This window comes from Elgaria multicarinata, chromosome 4 (assembly GCF_023053635.1).
Source record: "Elgaria multicarinata webbii isolate HBS135686 ecotype San Diego chromosome 4, rElgMul1.1.pri, whole genome shotgun sequence".
In the NCBI taxonomy this organism is placed as follows: domain Eukaryota; kingdom Metazoa; phylum Chordata; class Lepidosauria; order Squamata; family Anguidae; genus Elgaria; species Elgaria multicarinata.
Genome location: NC_086174.1, coordinates 93,627,396 through 93,651,526, shown reverse-complemented (window position 1 = coordinate 93,651,526; position 24,131 = coordinate 93,627,396). Strand labels below are relative to the sequence as shown.

The 24,131-nt window shown below is 39.2% G+C and overlaps 1 protein-coding gene across 2 annotated transcripts in view; it reads left to right on the top strand.

The window, feature by feature from the left end:
• Positions 1-24,131, top strand: part of AFG1L (AFG1 like ATPase) — a 67,195-nt gene that overhangs the window by 28,162 nt on the left and 14,902 nt on the right. For both annotated transcript variants that reach the window (XM_063125754.1, XM_063125753.1), the window contains exons 7-10: positions 220-278; positions 14,207-14,289; positions 20,797-20,867; positions 21,124-21,224. In XM_063125754.1, the coding sequence (XP_062981824.1) occupies positions 220-278; positions 14,207-14,289; positions 20,797-20,867; positions 21,124-21,224 (314 nt within the window). The remainder of the gene's footprint in view (positions 1-219; positions 279-14,206; positions 14,290-20,796; positions 20,868-21,123; positions 21,225-24,131) is intronic.

Here is a 24,131-nt window from a genome sequence, read left to right as displayed (position 1 = left end):
TTGCTAAATTCACTTGCTTTTATCAAAGACTCAAATATAACTTGTGATACTTTCCTTTTGTGATACTTTCTGGGGCTGTTTCATTATTTTATTTTCTTATTCATATAATACTGCAACAAAAAGATTATTTCTTCCTTCTTCGTTCCCATTTCTTGATTTGTATAATACCTTCTTAGCAGAAGGATGTGGCAAAGATAATAACAATGTGTTCTTTTTCAGACCTCTATAAAAATGGGCTCCAGAGAGCTAACTTTGTGCCATTCATTGCTATACTTAAGGTAAGGAAAGACATGGTTTGGGGGAAATCCTTTAACTTATAAGGATTAACCTAACTGAGAGGGAGCAGGAGTTAATGTTTCCTTTTCATTAGTAATATGTATGAATCGGGAAGTTCTGCTTTGGGGTTCAGAACAATGGAATAAAAGGGGAATGTTATCAAAATAGAAGGAAATGTTAATTCTAGTCAGCTTGCTGCACACTTCCTGAAGACACAGAAAGTCCCTAGGGAAGTTGAGAAGACCAGTAGCCCACAATTACCTGTTGCTGTCTTTTTCTCTTAGAAAAACAAACAGTTTACAAGATCTACCTGCCCCTGTGATTACGGGATTGTTCATGCCAAAAAATCAAAGTCAAATGTTGTGATCTTTGTTAGATTGAGTTACTATTATTTGGTTCCATAAATGCTGGCTTCCCACTGCTTAGGTACAAGGGGCAAGAAAAATATTCATTTAAGTGAAGCATTTGGATTTGGATCTTAATCTTAAGTGGAGAAGGATTGATTGCATGGTTTGGTGCTGTGGATTGCCAACTTGCATGGGCTACTTATACTTTAAAAGAGTCAGAGAGAGAAAGAGAGCAGGCCCACATGTGAAGTGTGACAAGCACTGCAGCTGCTTAGGCCTAATTCATTCCAGTGGGACTTGCATGGGAGCCCAATGCAAAGAACTGCAGCTGGGTCTAATGGTGGCTGCATAGCGGCTGCACTTCGTTCTTTTAACCATTTTTCTGATTGCTTGTTCCCTTTACGGTAAACTAGTATTTCATTACTTATCAACATTTTAATGGGATAGAGCAGGGCAAAGGGTTCCTTTTTATCTCTGACATTCTAGAACACATATCCCGATACATATTTTGGTTCAGCTTTGATGGAATAGGAGTCGTTAGCTTATCTTTGAAGTAATCCAAATAACTAAACCACTTTGTTGACCAATACCCAATATACCAAAAAAATACTGCTGTATATACATTGGGCACAATCCATCTGAGTTTGTATATAAATCTCTCCCTTTGAAATGAATGGGATTTAAAAGTACTTTACTTTGCTGGATTGTGCCCATATAAAATCAGTATTATGTGAAAGATAATAGTATCGTATTTAAAATAGTATAGGAACTATTTCTGACCTCCATAGGTAGAAATAAATCAGAAGCAAAAATATTCATTGTGGAAGTTATACATGCTTACATTTCTCATTTATTTGTTTTTATATTCTGCTTTTTTTCCTGTTGCAAGGTGCTCAAGGTAGCTTAGAATCCCAAAAGTGCAATCCACAAACTTTTAAGCATTCTTGTATCACTGAAATCAATGGGGACATATCATTAAGACATATCTTAATGATTTTAGTGGAAAGTAAGCACACAACTTTCTCTGTATTAAGTCTGAGTTAACATTTTACTTTTGTTTCTTCCTTCCGTGTGTGTGCAAAGCAGCCAGCCCTGATCATTTGAAATTTTTTTGATTAATTTCATGCTCTTTATCTGACACAACAACCTAATTTCACATGAACAACAGTGTCTACTATTATGTCTCTCTTATAGCAACTTGTTGAGATTTATATTGTGATACAATTGCACATTTCCTTACACATTTCCCTGTATAGTTTGGAGGAAATTGCTTCTAAGTAAGCATGCATAATATTAGGTTATTAGGTTGTTTACAACTGTTCTTTTACCTCCCCGCCCCCAAGAAAGGTCCATTACTTAAACTCACACAGTACTAAAGGTGGTAAGAATGTTCAACTGCCTACTACTACTATATTGAGTCAAGGGGACTTGGCTGCCAGCAGTCAAGAAAATTCAAAGCAATTTTGGAAGGGAAATGTGCATCTTATAGCACTACTTATAGCACTACTTAGGAGATATAAAATGTCTTTGATTATAAGTTCTGCCTTTGTCAAGCCACCTGTGTTAGGGGCACACAGATTTGTCAATTGACAATTTCTTTTTTTAAAAAAAAGTCATCTGGGTGATTAAATTGATTTGTCAGTTAGTTCTATTCTAATGCTGCGATAGCCTCATAGCTTTCAGTACACTGAATAGTTGAAACTTGCTTTTGTGGTCAGTGTCAGCACCCTGACCTCTGCTGAGCTGTCACCTGAGTCAGAATTGCTAGGATTAAGTCTTTGATATTGTGATGTCTTCACTTATCAATTGACTTTTTCATTACTGAAGATGTTAGGGCTTTTGTTTCCCTTCTTAGTAAGTACCCAAGCAAGTCTTAAAAAGAAGACTCTTTCTTTCCCAAGCTGTAGAAGTTGTAGGCTGCCTTTCTCTTTTTTTCTGTATTAATTAAATGGATTACTTTTGGAATTTACAATACAGTTCAGTTTTGAACCAGTGTGCTTAGCATAAGAAAAAGAGGGTGAGTGTGTACATATACACATTAATATAATGCAAGGGTAGACTTTGGCTCATATTCATGTTCACTTTGTGTTTTATGGATGTTTTAATGTGACTGCATCTCAGTCACATTGCATCTCAATTTGAGTTAGAAAGTACCTATGCTTTGATCCACAGAATTAGAACTCTAATACTCAAGACTTCTGTCTGATCCTATGCAAAGGGTCCTATGGTAAGGGGAATCAGTAGCACACTGAACATATGTATATGTTTTGTGTCTTCTATAACAAAAAAATTAAATGTTCAAAAATCAGGCAAGGATTTTAAAAATATTTGGTTTAATAAAGTGCTTTTAAACTATAGCAAGGTGATGAGGAGTGCATATAATAGTACCAATTATTATTTTTAAGAAAAAAATGTCACCTGATGGTAAAATAATTATAGCTAACTCTTCCATTTTCTTCCATCTTGATCTTAATAATAATGGTTCGCTTCTCTTTTTCAGCAAATTAACTCTTTGGTTCAAACAAGTGACTCAAATTCTGTGACAGATATGCAATATTGTCTTCCTCGTGTAATGGATTTGATCATTTAATTAACACATGACAGTTTTCTTTGCTTGTGGTATAATGTGAAATAAGGTTTATCTCTATCTTCATCCATCCCCCACCCCAAAAGTCCAAGCCAATTAATAAAGCTTGTAAGTGCTTTGTCACAGGCCACCATGAAGGTCTGCAGAGAAGAACTTTAATCCAATAAACATTTCATTTAGATCATGAAAAGAAAGCATGAGGAGAAGCTCCGGTAGACGAGGGTGTTACTGGCAATTCTCTCCATGCGGAGATGTTAGGAATTTGCCAAACTAAGCAAAAGGCCTTCATATTTAACACACAAAACGTGTCAAAACTAATAATGGGAATAGTTTAATTTGAGTTGAACCTTACATTGTGAATATTCTAAAAAGCCACAACTGTTTTCTTCAAAGACTCACTGTTGAGCTGGATGGACAGGGCAAGAGGAGGTTGTGAGAAACCCAAATAGCAAATAACGCTGGCCGAAAGTTGGGGTGGGGGGAGGAATAGATAATTAGGTGTAATTAGCGTGTATGAATTGTTGTCTCCCTGCCCTTGGCTTGAATAAATTTGGAAGAAAAAAGCCCAAGTGGCGAAACTGCTTTGATGTAAGAGGAGTCATTGTGGCTTGGCAGCATAAAGGCAGTGTTTTATACTTCTTACATAATGGTTGTGATACAGAAAGACTGAATGGACTCTGCACCCCCCAGTCTGCTTTACAGCAAGGACTTTTGGATTCTCTTGAAACAAAATGCAGCAGAAGTTTTCAGTTGTTGATAATGAGGTGGTGGACCTCATCAGAGTTAGGCGTAAGCCATCCTTAGCTTTTGCTTAGATCTTAATCACATTTTTTTTTAATTCTGAGAATTCTAGTTTCTTAAATCAACACTTCTATCTTTTCTTTCTTTCTTCCCTATTTGGTGCTCTGATAGTAGCGAAGGCAAATGTCGAGGAAAGAAGTACAAATTAGATTTTAAAGAAAGGGAATTTAGTACGCACAAACTTCATCCCAGGTAGAATGGCTTTAAAATAATTTTGTTTATCCTATATATTTGACCCATTGTTGAATAACTGCCACTCTTAGTCTAGCATGTTTCTTTTTTCTGTTTTGCAGAAAGTCAGATATTACTTACTTGTTTAGAATCAGGTGTACATCTATTCTTTAAGTGAAAAATATTTGTTGTGATCCACCCAGAGAGCTTTGGTATTGGGCAGTATGGAAATGTAATAAATAAAAAATATTGTTAGGGATTAATGCAAGGTATCTCATCAAAGACCAAGCTGATGGTTTACATGTAACTTCTGTTTGGGGGTGAGGGGAATTATTATTTTCAAAGTTCTTGAAAAGGGAAGTCTTCGTATATTGCTTTGTTTTATTTTTTCATCAAAAAGTTTATAGTCTTTGTCAGTAGAACTTAATATTTATTATTGCTGGAGGCCGAGATGAGTTAAATGGCTACAACCATGGACTATGTAGATGCAACTGTAATTTGAATTAAGGGACCAAGATATATATTTTCTTTGCTGAAGCTGAAAAACTAAATGTATTATTCTAGCTGACATTCTGAACAATGATACAATACTCGACAATTATTTTATGCATATCTGGAATGTTTTAACAAACATAAGAAAAAATAATAATATTGCAAACTATTTGTGAGACTTTAAGAGTATTAAAGTAAATATTAGTTGATTAATTCACAAGTAACTTAATTGTTAAGTTGCAGTTGTCACCAGTTATGCATTTTAACAGAGGCAGCTATGGTGCATTGTGCATATTTTATATATTTTATTCAACTATAGGATCTGATATACAAATTCCGATGTTAAAATCTGTTTATTTTTTATTGACATTTTTATTTTTAAAAACTTTAAGTATCAGTTTTCATGTATAGGCATACCACTTGCAATTTTGCAGCATGAACAGCAAAGCTTCAAAGATATGCTTGGGAAAAAGAAACTAGCATTTCATTTAACCCTTTGAGGTTTTATTATGTAGAACAAGTAGCCTTTTGTACTTGAAGTTGTACACTCTGAAAAAAGCAACACCTGAATATCTCAGGAGCTTGAATAATTATGCCCGATTGTGTTTTGCTGGTGTAGGTCACAGAAAATTCACTTAGGGTAGAGTCTCTACAAAGCTAAGATATATGCAGATTTTCTGTTGTTGGATTGTGTAAAAATTATTTACTGTTAATACTTGCATAAAGGTTAGAAAGGTTGATGAAGTGATATTTAGTATTGCTTTACTATTCACTGCGTGTCAGGATGTAATTATGACTGATTCATGGAACTGTCTTAGGAACGAACCATCTTTATTAAAATGCTGATCAAGATAAGAGCTGACAGTAATAAAGAATAGAACATTTTAGTCTTGTTGCTTTTCAATGATTGCTAATTACCCCAGAGGTCATGTATAGTGCTTGGGAGGATTCATTGACATTATTTTCTTTTAAGTCTGCTGTTTGAACAACATCTGAACATGAAGACAAAGACTAAGTGCATTCTGAACAATAGTTTGACCAAGTTTTTTTAATTCCACAAAATGCTAGATAATTCCTCTTTTTTCTGTTTTGTTATATAAATGTATGTTCATATGAGAAGGCAAAGATCTTTGTTTTAAGGACCCCTACCCTAATCATATCTATCACTGTCTCCAGAAGGTCAAACGCACAAAGTGGAAACAATATACTGCTATCTCTCGTATTGTTTGTTGTATGTAGAACATAACCCAAGGTAGAGGTAATTAAAAGTCCAATCTCCTTCCTGTGACTTTGCTTATCTCACATATCAGAATCTTAAGTTTCTTTATTAGGTCACAAGATGCATTTAACCTATAGCATACGCTCTTTGCACAATAGGTGCTATGTGTGGATGGTGTTTACAGGCGTAGATGGTGGTTACAGGTCATGATCCAGGAGAAGTTAGTATCCAGAGAGAAGATGAAAGAATCATTCTCGGAGCCTTGAGCAGGGATTTAGATTAATGAACTATGTAAATTGAGGGAGGCAAGTGATGAGTATAAACACTAAGTAGGAGAAGGACTAGCACTTAATTGGAAGGGAAATAGAAGCAAAGGGTTGGTTTCAGTGTTTTATTCAGCCGGTGAGAGCATCCTCAAGCGAAAGGGGGGGGGGGAGGTGATTTTTGCCAGTTCCTCATCCTTCTGCAAACCCCAGTGCCGCCTTCCTCCTACTGCTCCCCAAACATCTAGAACAGATGGGGATGTGCATAGAGGAGTGAAGGAGCAAATCAGCAAAGATCAACTCTGTTCAACCAATGGAGTTCTGCTGGATCAAAAGCCTCCCTTCATTCTGTAGGAGATTTATGTTTGATCCAACCAGTGAGTTCTGGCACAAGTGCATGATGGCACAGAATTCTGGAACTATAATGAGGGATAGCATGACTACGTATAAGTAGGGTGATGAATAATAAGAATCAGTTTATTTATATGGTGCTTTTCTAGACTAAAGCACGCCCACATCACTTCAAAATAACATGAGAATAGAATAACAGTAATACGTTTTGTCCCCTAACAGCCAACCACTCCCAGATGTTTTCAACCAATTGAGAGTGACTGATCGTTGGGACCAATGAGCTTTTGGCAATGTTATGGCCTCAGCCACTTTCCAGGACAAGTAGCATAACTCAAGGCTGATTTGTGCAGGGATCCCTCCTGCCCTAGATGATTAGCTGCTAAAGTATTGCATTTTTTCATAGTCCTGGGTTTTTTTAATTGTTCCCTTGTTTGTTCTGGAATTTCTTGAATGTATGCATTTTTATCTGCATCAAATTCTGCATTTTAGGAGTGCATATTGGCCTATGTAGATATACTTTTCCAGAATAATAGTAAAAGTAAACCACACACAAAAAGTAGCCATTTAGATGTTTACAATTGGGATTTTAATTCAGCTAGAATAAACTAGAAAGAAACAGCCAAGTTCTAAACAGATAATGGAAATTTTGCAAAGAGAGACATCTGTAGAGAGTGTATATCAAGTAAAGATGTACATTTTCTATAAGTTTTAAGACATCTTGTACTCTTTGACAAAAGGAAGAGATGTCCCCACTTCAAATGCTGTTTTTCTATGTGGTCACTACAAAGCAGTGACTATTATCATATCTCTGAGCTTCCTTATCCACTATTACATATTTCTAAGTGTGCCTCATGGCTAGCACAGCACATAGAGCTAATGTAGGATCATCGAGAAGACTAAGATAAGAACAATTTGACTCATGACAGTACCATGAGCACAATCTATATGACTAAGGCTATAGTCTAGAGCAGGAAAGGAACCACTTTCAGCCCAAGGACTGAATTCCACTTTGGAGAACCTCTCAGGGCCCACATTCAAGTTGTGCCCAAGTCCAAAGGGGCAGACCAAAGGCAAAGGGGGGGGCTCCAACTACCAGTAGCTAAGCCTTTAGAGAAGCATTTTAACCTTTTAGATTGGAGAAAACACTGTTCAAAAGCTAGGAAACAACTAAATGGTTAGTGGTTGGGGGAAGGGTTGGGGCCTGGGGGAAGGACGTGTGGTATTCTAGGGTCCACCAGAAGGCCAGATTGGACTCCCCAGGCCTGAGGTTTTCCACTCCTGATCTAGATGATCTTGGGACTTGAAGTAGAGCAGGGGTGCAGAACCTCAAGCCCAGGGGCCAAGTCCAGCGCTCCTTGGGTACCAATCCAGCCCTCTAGGAACATAGGAACCTGCCTTATACTAATCAGACCCTTGGTCCATCTAGCCCAGTAAATGGCTCCCCAGAGTTTCAGGCAGGAGTTACTCCAGCCTTACCTAGACATGTTGAACCTGGGACCTTTAGTCCACAAAGCAGATACTCTACCACCGAGCTACATCCCCTCCCTCTGAGGTCCCACCAAAGGCCCCACCCCTTTTCCCCAACCACCAGCCATTTGGAGGTTTCCTGTTTTTTATACAGTGCCCCCCTCCTAAAAGGTTGAAATGCCTCTCCTAAGGTTTAGTTACTGGCAGTAACAGCTTAAGCTGAAATATGCTGGTATTTTTGCTTTCTCCCCCCACCCAAATACAGCCCCTAGAAGCTTCTCCAAAATTGAATTTGGCCCTCAGGCTGAAAGAAGTTCAATACCCCTTAACAAGGATTTCTCAAACATCAGTCCTTATAGCACAAACTGCATTTAAAACTCCAAGGAGACTGGAATGGTGACAGAGTACTATGATCTTGGGGCGGCAGTGATGTCCAGTGTTTTCTTAGGTTTAGGCAAGCTTCTGGGCGTTAGGCTTTTGCTATCTCTTCAGATTCAAGCAAATTAGCTTTTTTCACTTTCCCCTTCTACATCCCCAAGATATCATGCTATCTGAATGTTTATGTTTTGTATTAACTACTGTAACCATGGTGGTATTCAGTTAATCCCTATCAACGGTGGAACAGCTTCTGTCGACAGAACAGGGAGGGGTGATTCCCCCTCCCAACTGCAGCCCCTGGAGCAGATTTTGGTGGAGGGAGAGGGGAGGACCAATGGGGACAGGCCTGTTGCGAGACCAGCCATCCACTTGCACAATATTGAATTTTATCCATTGTCCTTTCTGTAAATTTGTTTCCCAATATACTACATAAAATGCACTCATCAAACTGATCCAGACATTCTGAATATGTTGAAGAATATGTACCTGCTGTTGTCTATTAGTTTGTTTAACATAACCCCAAAGCTTCATGCTTTATTACTCTGGCCCGTGAAACCAAAATTCAAACAACTCTTGTTGACTTAATGGCCTGGTTTGCATGCATTGACAACCCATGGGTTATTAGGACCTCAAGCAAGGGAACAATCCATGGTTTGTTGTTCTATTAAACTCCAGGTTGTTTAACCTCATAACAACCCAGAATTTCATTCCTGGGTCGTTAATTAAAGCTGATTGGAAGAGGAAGTGCCAGGTGTGTGGCAAGCGTCATGCTCCCTTGTTTGTAGTCTTGTTTGACTTAACCCATGAATTGGCATTAACCAGGTCAATAGGTTTCAGTAACTCCTACTTGTTCCTTGTTCTCACTCTTCTGAATTCCAGGGTTCACCACCTTAGCTAGTGAAATCATGACAAATTTTGTAGCTCATTAATGTAAGAGCAAAGGTCTCCAGAAATATGTGCTGTTCTTACTTCATTTGTTGCTTTACCTGATTTTTTACTACCTTATTCAGAAATCCAGCCTAATTGACAACCAGGTTTTCTCTCTCTCCCTGCCCCCCAATCTTTGTACTGGTTTAGGATTTAAGGTTGTCTGAAAAGCCCTTGAATACATTCTTGGCATTCTGCTCACACTGTGCAAGTGATGTCCTCCCACACTTCAATTTGGAGTGTCCGGTGACCTATTTATCCCCAGGCCCCTGGTATACAGGCTAGTTACAGAAGGAGTATGACTGCACATCATGGCTTGAGAAGGAGTGGGCTACTGTATGCTTTAAACTAAAGTCAGAAGACTTGCTGTGCACAGCCTTGGAGCATCATAGCATTCTAAGATAGCACTGGTATACCTGGTACAGGGACAGAGTTATGCTGCAGTCTGTGAGGAGTGTCTCTGCACCCTGTCGTGTGGCCTTTGTGCCTATATTTACTAGATTATTGTATACTAATATCCCAAAGTACTTAAAATCTGTAATACTTTGAGTTCAAATGTTTCAGCTGATTTATAATGGTTATATGGAGAAAACCGTGCTTGTCCAGTGGCTATATCATTTTAGATGGCATTAGAATTCCGTTCATACATATTTTTTTTTGTTTCTGCCTTATCTAGGCTAAGTTGAAAAGCTTTCTGAGTCTAAAGTTGTTTTCTTTTATGGTAATGTGTGTGTGATAAGTCTGGTGTCATTGTTTTTTACCTTCTTAATTACATTTTCAGAGTGTAATTGTGTTTGTCCTTTGCTATACATAAATACGTAAGTCAATACATAATAATTTGAGTAACTGAATAATTTGAAGCATTAAAATTGAATAGGGTAAAAAGTCACAGTCCTTATGCTGTGTTATTGAATTGTTCCTTTGCCACTACACATAGCTACATTGTTGAACTAGCTTTTACTACTTCAGGGAGAAGGATAGCAGACTTTTAACACTGTCAGATAGAATATGAATAGATAAAGGTTTTAAATGTAAACCAACTGTTAGGATTGTAGCTTTGAAAATTAAGGGCTAAAATTTAAAGACTCCAACTAAAAGTTCTTTAGCTGCTGATTAGATTCCCTGATGGTGATTAGAGAGTGTGGAATGCAATCATGCCTGTAGGCTTTAATCAATCTTATGATGGAGAAGTCAATTCCCAAAGAGAGACCAAATTAATATATGTATTGTTTCCATTGGGATTATTATTATTATTATTATTATTATTATTATTATTATTATTAGGTTAGAAGGTAGTCAAATTTGTAATGAAGTACTTAGGAGTACGTAGAATTCAAACAATCTCGAAGTATCTGAACTTGTCTGGTGTTAAATTTTGTCTGTCTTTACCCTGAGAATGTATTTATTTATTTATTTATTTAGATTGCATAGCACACATTGAGATCCTCTTGTATTCTATAAGCAATTTTTCTTACTTTGTACTGCTGCAGCACCTTTTCAAGTATTGACAAAAACTCAATTTTTATTTATTAATCACCTGTCCAAATGTATATTTTAAATTATGCCATTTCTATTATTCAGATGTTCCAATGAGGTGGAAACTTAGAGAATTCATTGTGATGTGAACAAATCATCTAATACTATTATCAGTATCAACATCACCATTATTAATTTAGTTTATGAATCTCCTTATAGCCAAAGCTCTCAGGGCAACATTCATACATAGTAAAACAATCACAATAAAACCAATAAGAAAAAAACAAATGACTTTTTAAAGCAGCCACAGCTATCATTTTAAAATAATTTTAAAAGGAGAAATAAATGTCAAACAAGCCAAACCATGGAAAAGGATGACTTTAAACACACGGCTTTAAACATATAACTGAAAATAAAACAAGCAGAAGTTGAAGAATTTTTTTTAAAGGCTTGGGAGAGTAAAAAAAGGTCTTTGCCAAAAGGTTATGCCACATTACTGGCATAATATGTTCATAATACCCAGTTTCAGTCAGTACTCTAGCTGCCAGTTTCCAGACTAGCTTCAAGGGCAGCCCCTTATACAATGCATTGCAGTTATCTAAGCAGGAGGTTATCAGGGCATGATCGTTGAATTCAGGCTGTCTCTATAGAGGTAGGGTCATATATGGCAGGGGTCCCCGGGCCACGGACTGGTACCGGTCCATGGCCTGTTAGGAACCGGGCCGCGCAGGTGAGCTGCTTTCACCCCACCCCAGCGTACCTGGGCGCGGAGCGCCATCTCGCCTGCCCAGCTAAAGCGAAGCCAGGATGCTGGGGGGGGGGGCCCTTCAGAACGGCGCACCTGGCCAGAAGCCGCTCTGGGAGAGCGACTTCCGGGCGCGCCGTTCCAAAGCCGCCTGCCTGCCCCAGCGTCCTGGCTTCGCTTCGGCTGGGCGCCCACCCAGCCAAAGCAAAGCCAGGATGCTGGAGTGGGGTGGGGTGGGGGGGCTTCCCAAAACCATTCCCTCAAACCCCTTCCCCCGGTCCGTGGAAAAATTGTCTTCCACAAAACCAGTCCCTGGTGCCAAAAAGGTTGGGGACCGCTGATGTGGTATACAGCCTAATCTGATAAAAGATACTCTGTGCCACAGAAGATGCTTCTGCAGATAGTTACAAAGTTGTATCTAAAAGCTCCCCCAAGTTACAAACTTGATCCTTTAGGATAGGAGTGTACAAAAGCATTGGCCCTGAGAGACATGTGCATTGGACATGTGCACATAGCTCTATCAAGGAAATCCCTTCCTTATCTCTGTTCTCACAGGAGAGATCAGAGGTAGGGAAGGGTATCCCTTGCTAGCTGTAGCACCATCAATGCAAACCCCAGGCAGTGCCACTGCCATTATTTCACCAAGAGCAGATGGCAAGAAGGTATGGTGGGCTCCCAGAAATGGTTTGCCAGACTGCGTGCATACCACAGGCCACATTTTTCCACCCCTGCTTTAGGGGACATGCAACCCCCTCCAGAACAAATTGAACACCTTGACCCTCCCTTACCCATACAAACAATCCAGCCACAAGCAGCCCCTCAAGATTGAGCTTCAGTTCCTCATCCAGTCCATTACCATGGCCAGGCACTGATTAAGCACTTCCATTGCCTCACCTGGATCCAATGAAAAAGAGAGTGCACCGTGTTTCATTTATTTGTTGTTTATTTATTTACTACATTTCTATACCACCCAATAGCTCGAGCTTTCAGAGTGGTTCAGAACAATTAAAATCATAAAATGTGGCATGATAAAATATAATATGTTTTTTTAAAAAGTTTAACATTACAGTATAAACCAAACTAAAAACCACCAGCAATGTAAAGATTTAGAAATACAATAACACATTTTAAAACAACAGAAACTGAAAAAATGATGACATTGCACTCTAAATCCCCAAATCACTCAATAGTTTCATGTAGATATTAAATAGCATGAGAGCAAGATGGAACCTTGTGGGACTTCAAAAGTATAAATGCCATGGGATTGAGTAGAAGTCCCTCACCACCACCACGTTCTGGAAACCACCATCCAAGTATGAGCAGAACCACCACAAAGCTATACCACTCTCATCGAACTCAGACTACCTCTCTAGAAAGATTCTGTGGTCAATTGTATTAAAAGCCATTGAGAAGTCCTGGAGAATCAACAGGGTTGTATTCCCCCTATCTCTCTCCCAGCAAAAGTTATTCCACAGGGCAACCAAGGCTGTTTCTCTGCCAAAATGTGGCCTAAACCCTGATTGAAATGGAACTAGAAAATCTGTTTCATCCAAAAGTGTCTGGCTCTGATTGGCCACTACCCACTCAAACACCTTGCCCAGAAAGGGAATGTTTTGCCATTGGCCTACAATTATCCAGCTCTTTAAGGTCCAAGGATTTCCCCCCCCCCCCCGAAGTGGTCTCACTACTGCCTAATGTAAAGAAGAATTTGTAGCTTCTAAGACCTAGCCAGGCATCTGTTCTCTACTAGGTGTAAGACATGGGAGCCAGGGGGAGCAAACAAGGAAACATTAAGAACCCCTGTCTATGCTAAAGCCAGGTGATCCAGGAGTATAACCATCATTTTGTTGCAGATCCAAGGAATGGAGTCTCAAATGGAATTTAGAACTTCAGTGCAATTATAAGAATGCCAGTTTCCCCCCATAAGGAATGGAAACCCCTTCATGGTTAATTGGAGGTGGGGGGTGGGCACAAAGTTCAGGGAGTTACTACTGATGTTTACGTGAGCATGTTCATATGAACGGTTACTTCCATGTAACAATTGCCATTTTTTTAAGTATTAGTCCATCATAGAACAAGTCTGTCACATTTCGTTACTTTCTGCTTCTCATTTTTGCAGTCTCAAGTTAATTCTATCCTGTCTATGCATCAGCTTATGACTTAAAAAAAAGTCTGCACATTTTCATGAGCATTTTGTAATATATACATTTTTGTATGCAATTTTGCCTATGATACACTTTTTTTTTTCAAGCAGGTTTCTAATACTGTTTTGTATATTTCCCCACAAATACACATTTTTGTGTGCACTTTCCCCTAATATACTTGTTTTTGTGTGTATTTTTGTCTGGAGAACTGCATCGCCAAATTCTGAGATGTACAAATACCAAAAGATAGTTGCAATCTGATTCACATACTGATTTGGGAAGTATAAATTTAGTAAGTTCTTACCAAAATGCAAACTGAACAAAATTCTGCCCCATTCCCTAATGTTTAATGCCCTTTGTTATAACTGTGGTGCAAACTTGCAGCTTGCCTGGCAGCCCGAATGATCATTCCACGCAAAAAAACTTGTCAGGCCCACTGTTCAATTTGCCTTAAGGCGATGCATGAGCAGATGGGTGGATAAAATGTTTTGTACTTACTTGCAACATTCCATAGCGTGTCTTAAGAGAAGTAATGCTGCTGTTCCTTTGTTTCTGTATTCAGAAATATTGCAGCACCATCCAACTGGATTCTGGAATAGACTACAGAAAACGAGCACTACCTGCAGCGGGGAAGCTTTTCTACCTGTAAGTTGAAGTGGAAAGTATGTTTGTTAGTTTATTTCACAAGCCAACAAGTCTTGCCACAGGCAAGTAAAAATGTACGAATGTCAACCTTTAGGTTGGACAGTCAACTATCTTCCATTTTTGCCACAGTGCTAATGCCATCAGACAGCATTTTCAGTAGCCTCATTTTAAAATGTGTGACTGAATCAAAATTAATTAGATTTGGTGGGTGGGGGAGGTGTTGCTGTTTGTAGCAGTGACAGATGGTTATAAAGCAATGAATATCCTCTTGTAAAAGAGTGTGCAATTCCCTGGTAAATAAATGAGCATCCTTATTGTAGTAAAGTAATTATTTATACAAATCCTCTGACAAGGACTCATTTACTGTTGGGTGTTACCATTTGTAGATTCACAAACTTGTCTTATTTTGACAGATGATCTGCTTGTATCTAGGATGTTGATTTACTTCAGCGTTTATTCTGTATTTGAAGATGATAAAAATGATGCCATAATACAGCTATAAGTACAATTTATCTGTATAGCTCTGATTTCTGTTTCCCTAATGATAGTTTACCCTCAGAGCAATTTGAGAATACAAGTATATGTGATGCAAAGTTGTTCCAACATCTAAGAAAAGAAAGTGGTTTTAATCAAGCCAATACAAGTGCGAATCTACTCATAGCTTTATTATAGCATTGTTTTAATATTACTTTTGAAGATTTTAAATAATTACTGGGCTTCCATCTAGCAAAATGAACAGCCCCAGTCCAAGCCTATAATGGCAGTGTGTTCCTTGGTCTTTCTGTACTACTTTGTTTATATTTCAGAGTAATATAGCATCTTACATAGAAATTAACTTTTGTGAGCTTTACAGTTAGGGTTGACAACTCTCTGGGGTTGAAATGAAGTTTCAGGGTTTTAGCCTTCTTCTCAGACTCTCGAGGGAGTTAATTCAATTTCAGAGTGAGGGGTTGACAATTAAAAATTCCTGTGAATGAATACTCAGTGATTCCCTTCTCAAATATACACACAGAAATGACTTCTTGTATTGGATTTGAGGCCATGGCCAGTGTTTGAAATACTAAAAGCTGGTTTTGAAATATTACTCAAATGTCAACATTTCATCTTTTGAGGGACAAACAATTTAATTTTTCATCTTCATATTTGTTAAGAAGCCTGTATGAAAGTATAGGTGCCATGCCATGGATGTGTATTTCTGCAGAACAGTCTGATTTTGCATGTGTACGTACACAGGAATATACAGAAAATAATTCAAAAACATGAAAATCTGCTGCACTGCTCTTGCAATGACATAATCACAAAAAATGAACTTTATTATAGAGGCAAAATGTGAAGTTATTTTCTCTATTATATTTTGAGAAGTTGCTAGAGATAGAATGGAACCCAATTTTCTTAGGCATTTGGTAGTTTCATTATCACATTCATTTCTGTTGGAATAAATTTTCAACTTTTAAAGATAAGTTTCGGAAGGGAAAATATTTTAAGGAAGAGGCTTCCTGCCATTAAAATAGTTAATCATCAAAGGATTAACTATTTAATCATTTGATGATTAACTATTCTAATAGTTAATTGGGATTAATTCTGCATTCGCTGCAGTTTCTGAACCATCTTCAAAGCCAGCCCACATACAATGCATTACAGTAATCTAACCTAGAGGTTACCGGAGTTTAGACCACTGATGCTAGACTATCCCCATCCAGATAGGGTTGCAACTGGGCTACCAGCCGAAGCTCATAGAAGACACTCTGTAGCATGGAGCCCACCAGAGCTCCAATGACAATGATGAATCCTGCACACCAGTTCATTCAGGGGTGTGTGACTCCATTACTTCCCCCATCTGAACAGAGGAACCAGAATCTCAGTCTTGTCTGGATTGAGCATACAGTCCATTACCAAAGACAGGCACCAGTTCAGCACATCCACTGCTACACATGCCCAAGATGAAAAGGAGAAGTAGAGCTGTGCTCTATCAGCATACTCATGACAACACACCCCATAACTCTGGATAACCCCACATACGTGTATGTTAAACAGCTTGGCAGATAAAATTGACCCCTGCGTAACACCATGGTGGAGGATCTATGGAGCCAAGCAATACCCCCCAAGCACCACTCTCTGGAAAGGATAGTCCAGGTAGGAGCGGAACCACTGAAAAGAAGTGCCCCCAACTCCCAATTTGGACAGCCACTTCAAAAGTATACCAAGATCAATGGTACTGAACACTGATGAGAGTTGAAGGAGTATCAACAAGAATATACTCCTCCAATCTCTTTACCTACACAGATAATCATAGAGGGTAACCAAGACAGTCTCATTACCAAAACCTGGCTTGAACCCTGACTGAACTGGATCCAGAAAATTGGTCTCATCCAAGAGTACCTGGATCTAGTGAGTGACCATCTTGCCCAGGAAAAGGATCTGCACAACCGTCCTATAATTGTTCAGATTTTCCAGATCCAGGGAGGACCTCTTAAGGAGTGGTCTTATTGCCACTTCTTCAGGCAACCCAGGACTACTCCCTCTTATAAAGAGGAATTTACCACCTTCCTTACTCAACCAGTTGTCCCCTGCGTGCTGGATTTCACCAGCCCTGAAGGGCAAGGATCCAACATGCAAGTGGTCACAGGAACCCATCCAAGCATCTTGTCCACATCAAACTGTACTGACTGAAACTTATCCAATAATACTGGACAAACTGCGCTTTGGGCAACATAATGAGATCAGTGTGCTAAAACAGTGATGCCAACGTTCTGATGGATGCAAGCAATTTTATCCTCAGATGCCAAACAAATACATCATAGTGGGCTGCTAAGGGTTCAGCCACCTCCTTTAGACCAGTGTGTAATAGGCCTCAAACTAGCCAGAAAAGCTTTGCTGATCGACATAGGGAGGATGCCATGCGGGCAGTGAAGTAGTGCTTCTTCACTGCTTTCACTACCATTAAGTAGGCTCCGTGTTGATCGCACACTACTGTTCAGTTGCATTTGTCAGGAGTCTTTTTCCACTTCCATTCTGGTTGTCTCCCAGCTTGCTTCATTGCCCTAAGCTCTAGAGTATACCATGGAACCATTCAGACTCTGCTAAGTGAGAGAGGATGCTCAGGAGCAACCATGCCAACCACCCTGGCCATCTCCATATTCCACAGGTCAATCAAGGCTTCAACAGCAGCACCAGTCTTGTCAGCTGAAAAAATCCCCCAGAGCTAACTGGAAACCAATTGGATCCATTAGCCTCTGGGGTAGACCATCTTAATGGGCCCCCTGTCTCTGCAGAGGGGAAAAGCCACTGAGAGTTGATCTGAGAAAGGAATGGTAGCAAGTCCTTTCACCCTCTTGCTGTTCTGCTGAGGCTCTTCAGGGGCTTCAGGCATTTGATGGAGCCCTCACTATGGTAGGGGCCAGAGAGCAGCCACTAAGGAAATGAAGACTATTCCAGCAGTCCTGAATCCTCCTGGCAGATACCAGCTCTTCAGGAGCCTCAAGGAGTTGATGGAATTTTTAATTAGAGTTTTCCTGTATTCATTTCCTCACCTGTATCTCCCAAACCACCTCTGTTTAAACTACACTGAAGAGGAAAATAATACCATTTCATGTAACTGGTGCTAAAAAGGAAACACCTCTTGTTAAAAAGCATGGGTGTTGTATTAGAGGCAGTTGTTATGACAAAGCACCATACTAAAAGTTAAGTTGCATGAAAACGTCAGTACAGATAGGGTTGGTATGTGAGAGAGAACGGTCAAGTGAGTAACCTTTTGGATTATGGCCACTAGCCATAATCTAGGTATGGGCATGTAAATAGCGTTGTGCTGTCAATAGGCTCTTCCGAAAAACCTTGCGACTACCAGCAAAGATTCCAGGCCTCATGACTTTAGACGTAATGACTTTAGTGCAGATATAATGTTTTAATATGGTTAATGCCTAATCCTGGTTTTGGATTTTGTACCTTAATTTTGATTGAGATTTCAAATTTACAATGAAACCTAAGAGGATGTGTGTATAAAGAGATACTTGCTTGTCACCTTGCTGAATAGGCAGAGAAACTGCCTCACAGTGCAGATAGATAGATAGATAGATAGATAGATAGATAGATAGATAGATATGGGGTATTGAGCCAATTCCATACTGAAGGCCAAATATAATGCCAGCATATTTTTGTTAAAGCTCATACTGACAGTAACTAAACCTTAGGAGAGGCATTTCAACTTTTTAGAGTTGGGAGGGGGGGCAACTATACAAGAACTAGGAAACTACCAAACAATTGGTGGTGGTTGGGGGGAAAGGGATGGAGCTAGCAGAAAAGGGCATGGCCTTCTGAGGGAACATGGAAGGCCAAATTGGGAGAACAGTGGGGCTGGATTTGGCCTTCAGGCCTGAGGTTCTGCACCTCTGCTATACATGCCTACTTAGAAGTCCCTTCATTTTTCAGTGGGGCTTACTCCCAGTTAATTGCATGTAGAGTTGCAGCCTTAAACATGGGTCATAATGTAATGCTTAACCATGTTCAAAACGAATTATGGTTTGCAACCTACTTCAAACTACAGTTCCACATCCTAGAATGCAGCCAATCTTTAATCATGATATACATGATATACATCACACATAATATTTAACTGTGGTTAAGGAAAGGAAACCATAGTAAAACATTTATATCTGCAGATAGCCAGTACTGAACTTGGCTTGTGCTCGTGAGAAAGCCTGAGATCTAGTCTATGTATGCAGGATAATCAGATGGAATGCACTATTTCAAATGGCAGATAGGGATATCTCATTTATTTCATTAAATTACTTCTACCCCACCCTGTATCAAAACTTCTTGAGGAAGGATACAATCAATAAAAACAATTTGACATCAAATCATAAAACTACAGCAACAATAGTCTAGTATAAAATCAGCTGTAGTGAATCAAACCAAGCTATGGTCCTTTAAACCCAAAAGACTTGGTACCAAAATGAAGCCAGAGTTGGTTCCAGCCAGGCCACTGCATGGGGGGTATTCCATAACTTGGGCATCACAGCGGAGAAGCCCCCCCCCCTTATGTCTCTATGTGATGTATCACCGAGAAGGGTCCTCTTGGCAGAATATGTATGTTTCCCTGTTGTTTTAAAAAAATGTCCATAGAGAACTAACATACCAAGGGAAAAGTTCTAGTCTAGCCCTAACTCCTACTTACACAGAGGTTTGTAGTTTTTGTTTCTTGTGGGGCAAGGAAAATCATAACGACAACTTCAAGACGACCCTGGCCAGGTGTTGAGGGAGGAAGGGAGAGCGAGAGAGGAAGAAACTAATTTAATTTGTTTTAAAGTTACCTCACAGGCCTACCTTGCAGGGTTGTCATGAGGGTAAGAGAGGGGGGGGAAATGAATTTAATTTGTTTAAAGGTTAACTCACAGGCCTAGCACTGGCCTGCTACTTTAAGATGGTGGATCCGCTTCCCTACTATATGTTATTCAGTTATCTGGGCAATGCTGGGTATATTTTAAAAACATTTTTAGGTTTGCATCTTTTTTAGCTGGTAGAAGGGTGTTGTGTGTCCTGATTGTTTTTGAAGTTTAGACGGCTGCACCGGCCAAGGCATGATGGGAGGTGTAGGCTTTTCAGGTAAAACAAAAAATGTGGTTTATCACACAGCTCTAATTTAAAATACAGTTCTTATTAACACAATTTTCCATTTATTCTAACAAAACAATTTACTAACTCAACCAAACTAAAAAAAAAACAATCAACCTAAAGGTGAAAAAGTTGCATAGACACTTATTATATATCAAACAAATGGTGTAAACATTATTCACGGACCAGAGCAACATCAGGCATATCAGCTAGTCGAATATAAAAAGGGCAGGCATTAATATGATCCCCCATTTGGAGCCATATGTGGTGCAGTCCATTCTACCACCTTATTCCATTCTACTTTATGTGTAGCCCAGGGCTATTTGCTACAAGACTGTGTGTTCTTAATATTGTCTTTCCCCAATAAACCACTGAACCTAACATTCCAAGGTCTATATAACACCTGGAATATGGCTTAGTAATTTTAATGGCAGCAGCAATTCGTCTCCCAATTTTGAGGAGCAGCTTACATAGTTGCATTTATATTGTTTAGTATTAACATTTACATGTTAATGCTACATGGTACATGCCCTATTTGCCAAAAAGTCACTTGCTAAAAAGCTGTTAGTTAGTTTTCATTCTTTAATTGTAAATTATATATCTCATTGCATACATATATAGTTGCTGTTGGCCTGGCCTTGCCCACATTGCCTCATTAATGGAAACAGCTTGAAACACAGAAGTCTTTCAATGTATGTAAATAAAACAGAATCATCTACCTGAGAGTTAATGTTCTCTGCTTTTAAGTGTATTCTAAATCTAATGTTTATATTTACAACATAACATCCTGTTCGTTCTCTCTCTCTTTTTATGGGCAAAAAGCTAAGCAAGCTCAGGCAGCTGTTTGATGTTGGCTTCAAGTGTTATTAATTTCATATTCTATTATTCTTTTCACTGTAGCACAAGTGAAGCTGATGTGGAGGCTGTCATGGATAAGTTGTTTGATGAGCTGGCTCAAAAACAAAATGATTGTACGTAAGTTAATTTCTCTTGAAAGAGAATACATTTAGAACACAATGCCCAATCTCCACTGACCAATTAATAAGTTCCACTGCTGTATATGGGTTGATGCCACACTCAAGTGGCAGTCATTGTATCAGCATTTTGTCTAATTTATGTGTTGAATCATGTGCTATTATTCATCAAGCTATGCATTTCCTATCTGTAAGAGATGAGTTTTATAGTAATTATCCAGACAAGATTGAGTCTTTGTTCATGTTCCCATAGTAACTAGACCAAGGATTTTAAAAGTACAAGGCAGAGAGCTGAGAGTGAATAAAGCGTGCGGAACCATTGCAGACTTCACATTTGAAGAGCTATGTGACAGAGTGAGTACCCAGTCAAGCCTAGTTCAGTTGGGCTTTTCAGGCTTTTTCTCCTATGTTTATCATAACCCAGCTCCAAATAAGCCTTCAGATCTCCTTTGAGTCTATTAACAACAACGACAATAAACAACAGTAACAAAACTTGAATTGCAGAGTAGAAAAGGAACACTGAAAGGATGAGAAAGCATAGTACAAGAAGTTTCTTCAAAGTGACATGTGACATATAATTCAAATGGCAAAATAAAATTCTGGAGTTTTCTAACGTATTAATGCCCTAAAGTGATTCATATTTAGTTATTTTTTTTAAAAGTGCTGCTCACTTAAGTAAGGAGCATAGGATATTAGTACTTTTCTGAATCAGACCAAAAATCCACTTAGTACAGTGTTCTGTTTCCAGGAGTTGCTAGCCAAAATACCACTACAACCAGGGCAGGCAACACTATACCCGCGGGCACAAATGCACCCCTAGGCGCAGTATCCTACCCCTCACAGTTTTTTTTAAAAATAAATTAACACAGTTTCCTACCAGAATTTAGAATTGCTGTGAAATACATTTCTGTTGGTGCTGAAAACTTTAGGTTCAAAGAAGTTGTTTAGGGTGTTAGAATTCAGACGCCAACGCCGTCATGTATTCAGACTTTGGGGTAGGTTACTTGTCTTTTGCCACACCTCCCACGTGACCCATTTTGTGGTAGTGCCCAGAACAGCTTCTCAAATTGCCAAATGTGCTCACAGCACAAAAGGGTTGCCTACCCCTAGACTAGAAGCTCAGAAGTAGGACATGAAGAAACACTCATCCCTTGTTGTTTGTCCCAAGCATGTAGAAGTCAAAGGTATTCTGACAGTTTGGGCAAGTTCTGCACAAGCTTTTCCACACCACTGCTATCGTGAATTTGTCATGTTCAGCCTTGGGCTTTTTCTTTTACCCTGCAGTGAGGCTTAGATAAGACTTTCACTTAAATACCTTCTCAGCTAAGGACTTGCAGGCTATCCTTACACTCCAAGGTAATCACTCACAGGTTGATTCCTGTGGGATGTTGTTTGCTCCAAGAGTTTCCCTCTGGACCTGAGCTGAAAATATAGAGATGCCAGCCAGGTAACTTACTAAAGAAGCCTGCAGCCTTTATGTAGGGCCAAAACTGACTGATGTACGTCTGAGCTGCTGAGGTTTTACAGATAAAAATGTTTGACGAGACTCTGGTAGCTAGTTTACTTGATAAGACAAATAAACAGTAAAATACTGCTTTTTATACTGTATTTTGTATTTGTGCTTTTAACCTGTTATTATTATTATTATTATTTATTTATTTATTTATATAGCACCATCAGTGTACATGGTGCTGTACAGAGTAAAACAACAAATAGCAAGACCCTGCCGCATAGGCTTACATTCTAATAAAATCATAATAAAGCAATAAGGAGGGTAAGAGAATGCACCAAACAGGCAGTATAAAAGTCAGAACAATTCAAGTTTTAAAAGCTTTAGGAAAAAGAAAAGTTTTTAGCTGAGCTTTAAAAGCTGCGATTGAACTTGTAGTTCTCAAATGTTCTGGAACAGCGTTCCAGGCGTAAGGGGCAGCCGAAGAAAATGGACGAAGCCGAGCAAGGGAAGTGGAGACCCTTGGGCAGGTGAGAAACATGACATCAGAGGAGCGAAGAGCACGAGCAGGGCAATAGTGTGAGATGAGAGAGGAAAGATAGGAAGGAGTTAGACAGTGAAAAGCTTTGTAGGTCAACAGGAGAAGTTTATATTGGATTCTGAAGTGAATTGGAAGCCAATGAAGAGATTTCAGAAGTGGAGTAACATGGTCAGAGCGGCGAGCCAAGAAGATGATCTTAGCAGCAGAGTGGTGAACAGAAACCAACGAACTGATGTGAGAAGAAGGAAGGCCAGTGAGAAGAAGGTTGCAGTAGTCCAACCGAGAAATAACCAATGCATGAACAAGAGTCTTGGCAGAAGAGACAGACAAAAATGATCGAATCCTGGCAATATTATACAGGAAAAAACGACAGGATTTAGCTACTGCCTCAATATGAGGAATAAAGGAGAGCGAGGAATCAAATATAAAGCCAAGACTACGAGCTTCCTTGACTGGAGTAAGTGTAACATTATTGACAGTAAGAGAGAATGAGAGATGAGGAGAAGGTTTAGGAGGAAAAACAAGCAATTCAGTCTTTGCCATATTAAGTTTCCAACGACGATGAAGCAACCAAGCTGAGATATCTGAGAGACATGCCGAGATACGATCGTGAACATCTGGAGAAAGATCCGGAGATGAAAGATATAATTGTGTATCATCGGCATACAGATGATATTGGAGGCCATGAGATTGAATAAGATTACCCAAGGGCAACATGTATAAAGAAAACAACAACGGGCCAAGCACCGAGCCTTGCGGAACCCCTACTGAAAGGGGAAAAGAAGAAGACGAGCTGCCGTTAGCCAACGCACTGAAAGAGCGACCCGCTAGATAGGAGGCAAACCAGTTATTATGGTTTTAATTTTTGTGAACCGCCCAGAGAGCTTCGGCTATTGGGCGGTATAAAAATGTAATAAATAAAATAAAAGGGTAGCATTAGACATTGCCTTCAGTGGAATCACTATGGCAAAAACACAAAAAGAAACCAACAACTTACTCCTATGCAGTTATATGTGGAGATGAGTACCAATGAATTCAGTGGGGCATACTACTTCGTGCAATTTTAAACTGTACAATATTATCACATAACAAATATTCAGAGCGCAGTATTTAATTGATTATTCTACACTGAAAAGGATGAACATGCACAAAAACTCTGATTCATTTTGAAAATGAAATATAGATCTTTCTTTCTTAAGCCACTCAAAGCCAACCCTACCTTTCAGACTGTGTTTTCAGTTATAACCACCCACATGATTTATACAGAGGT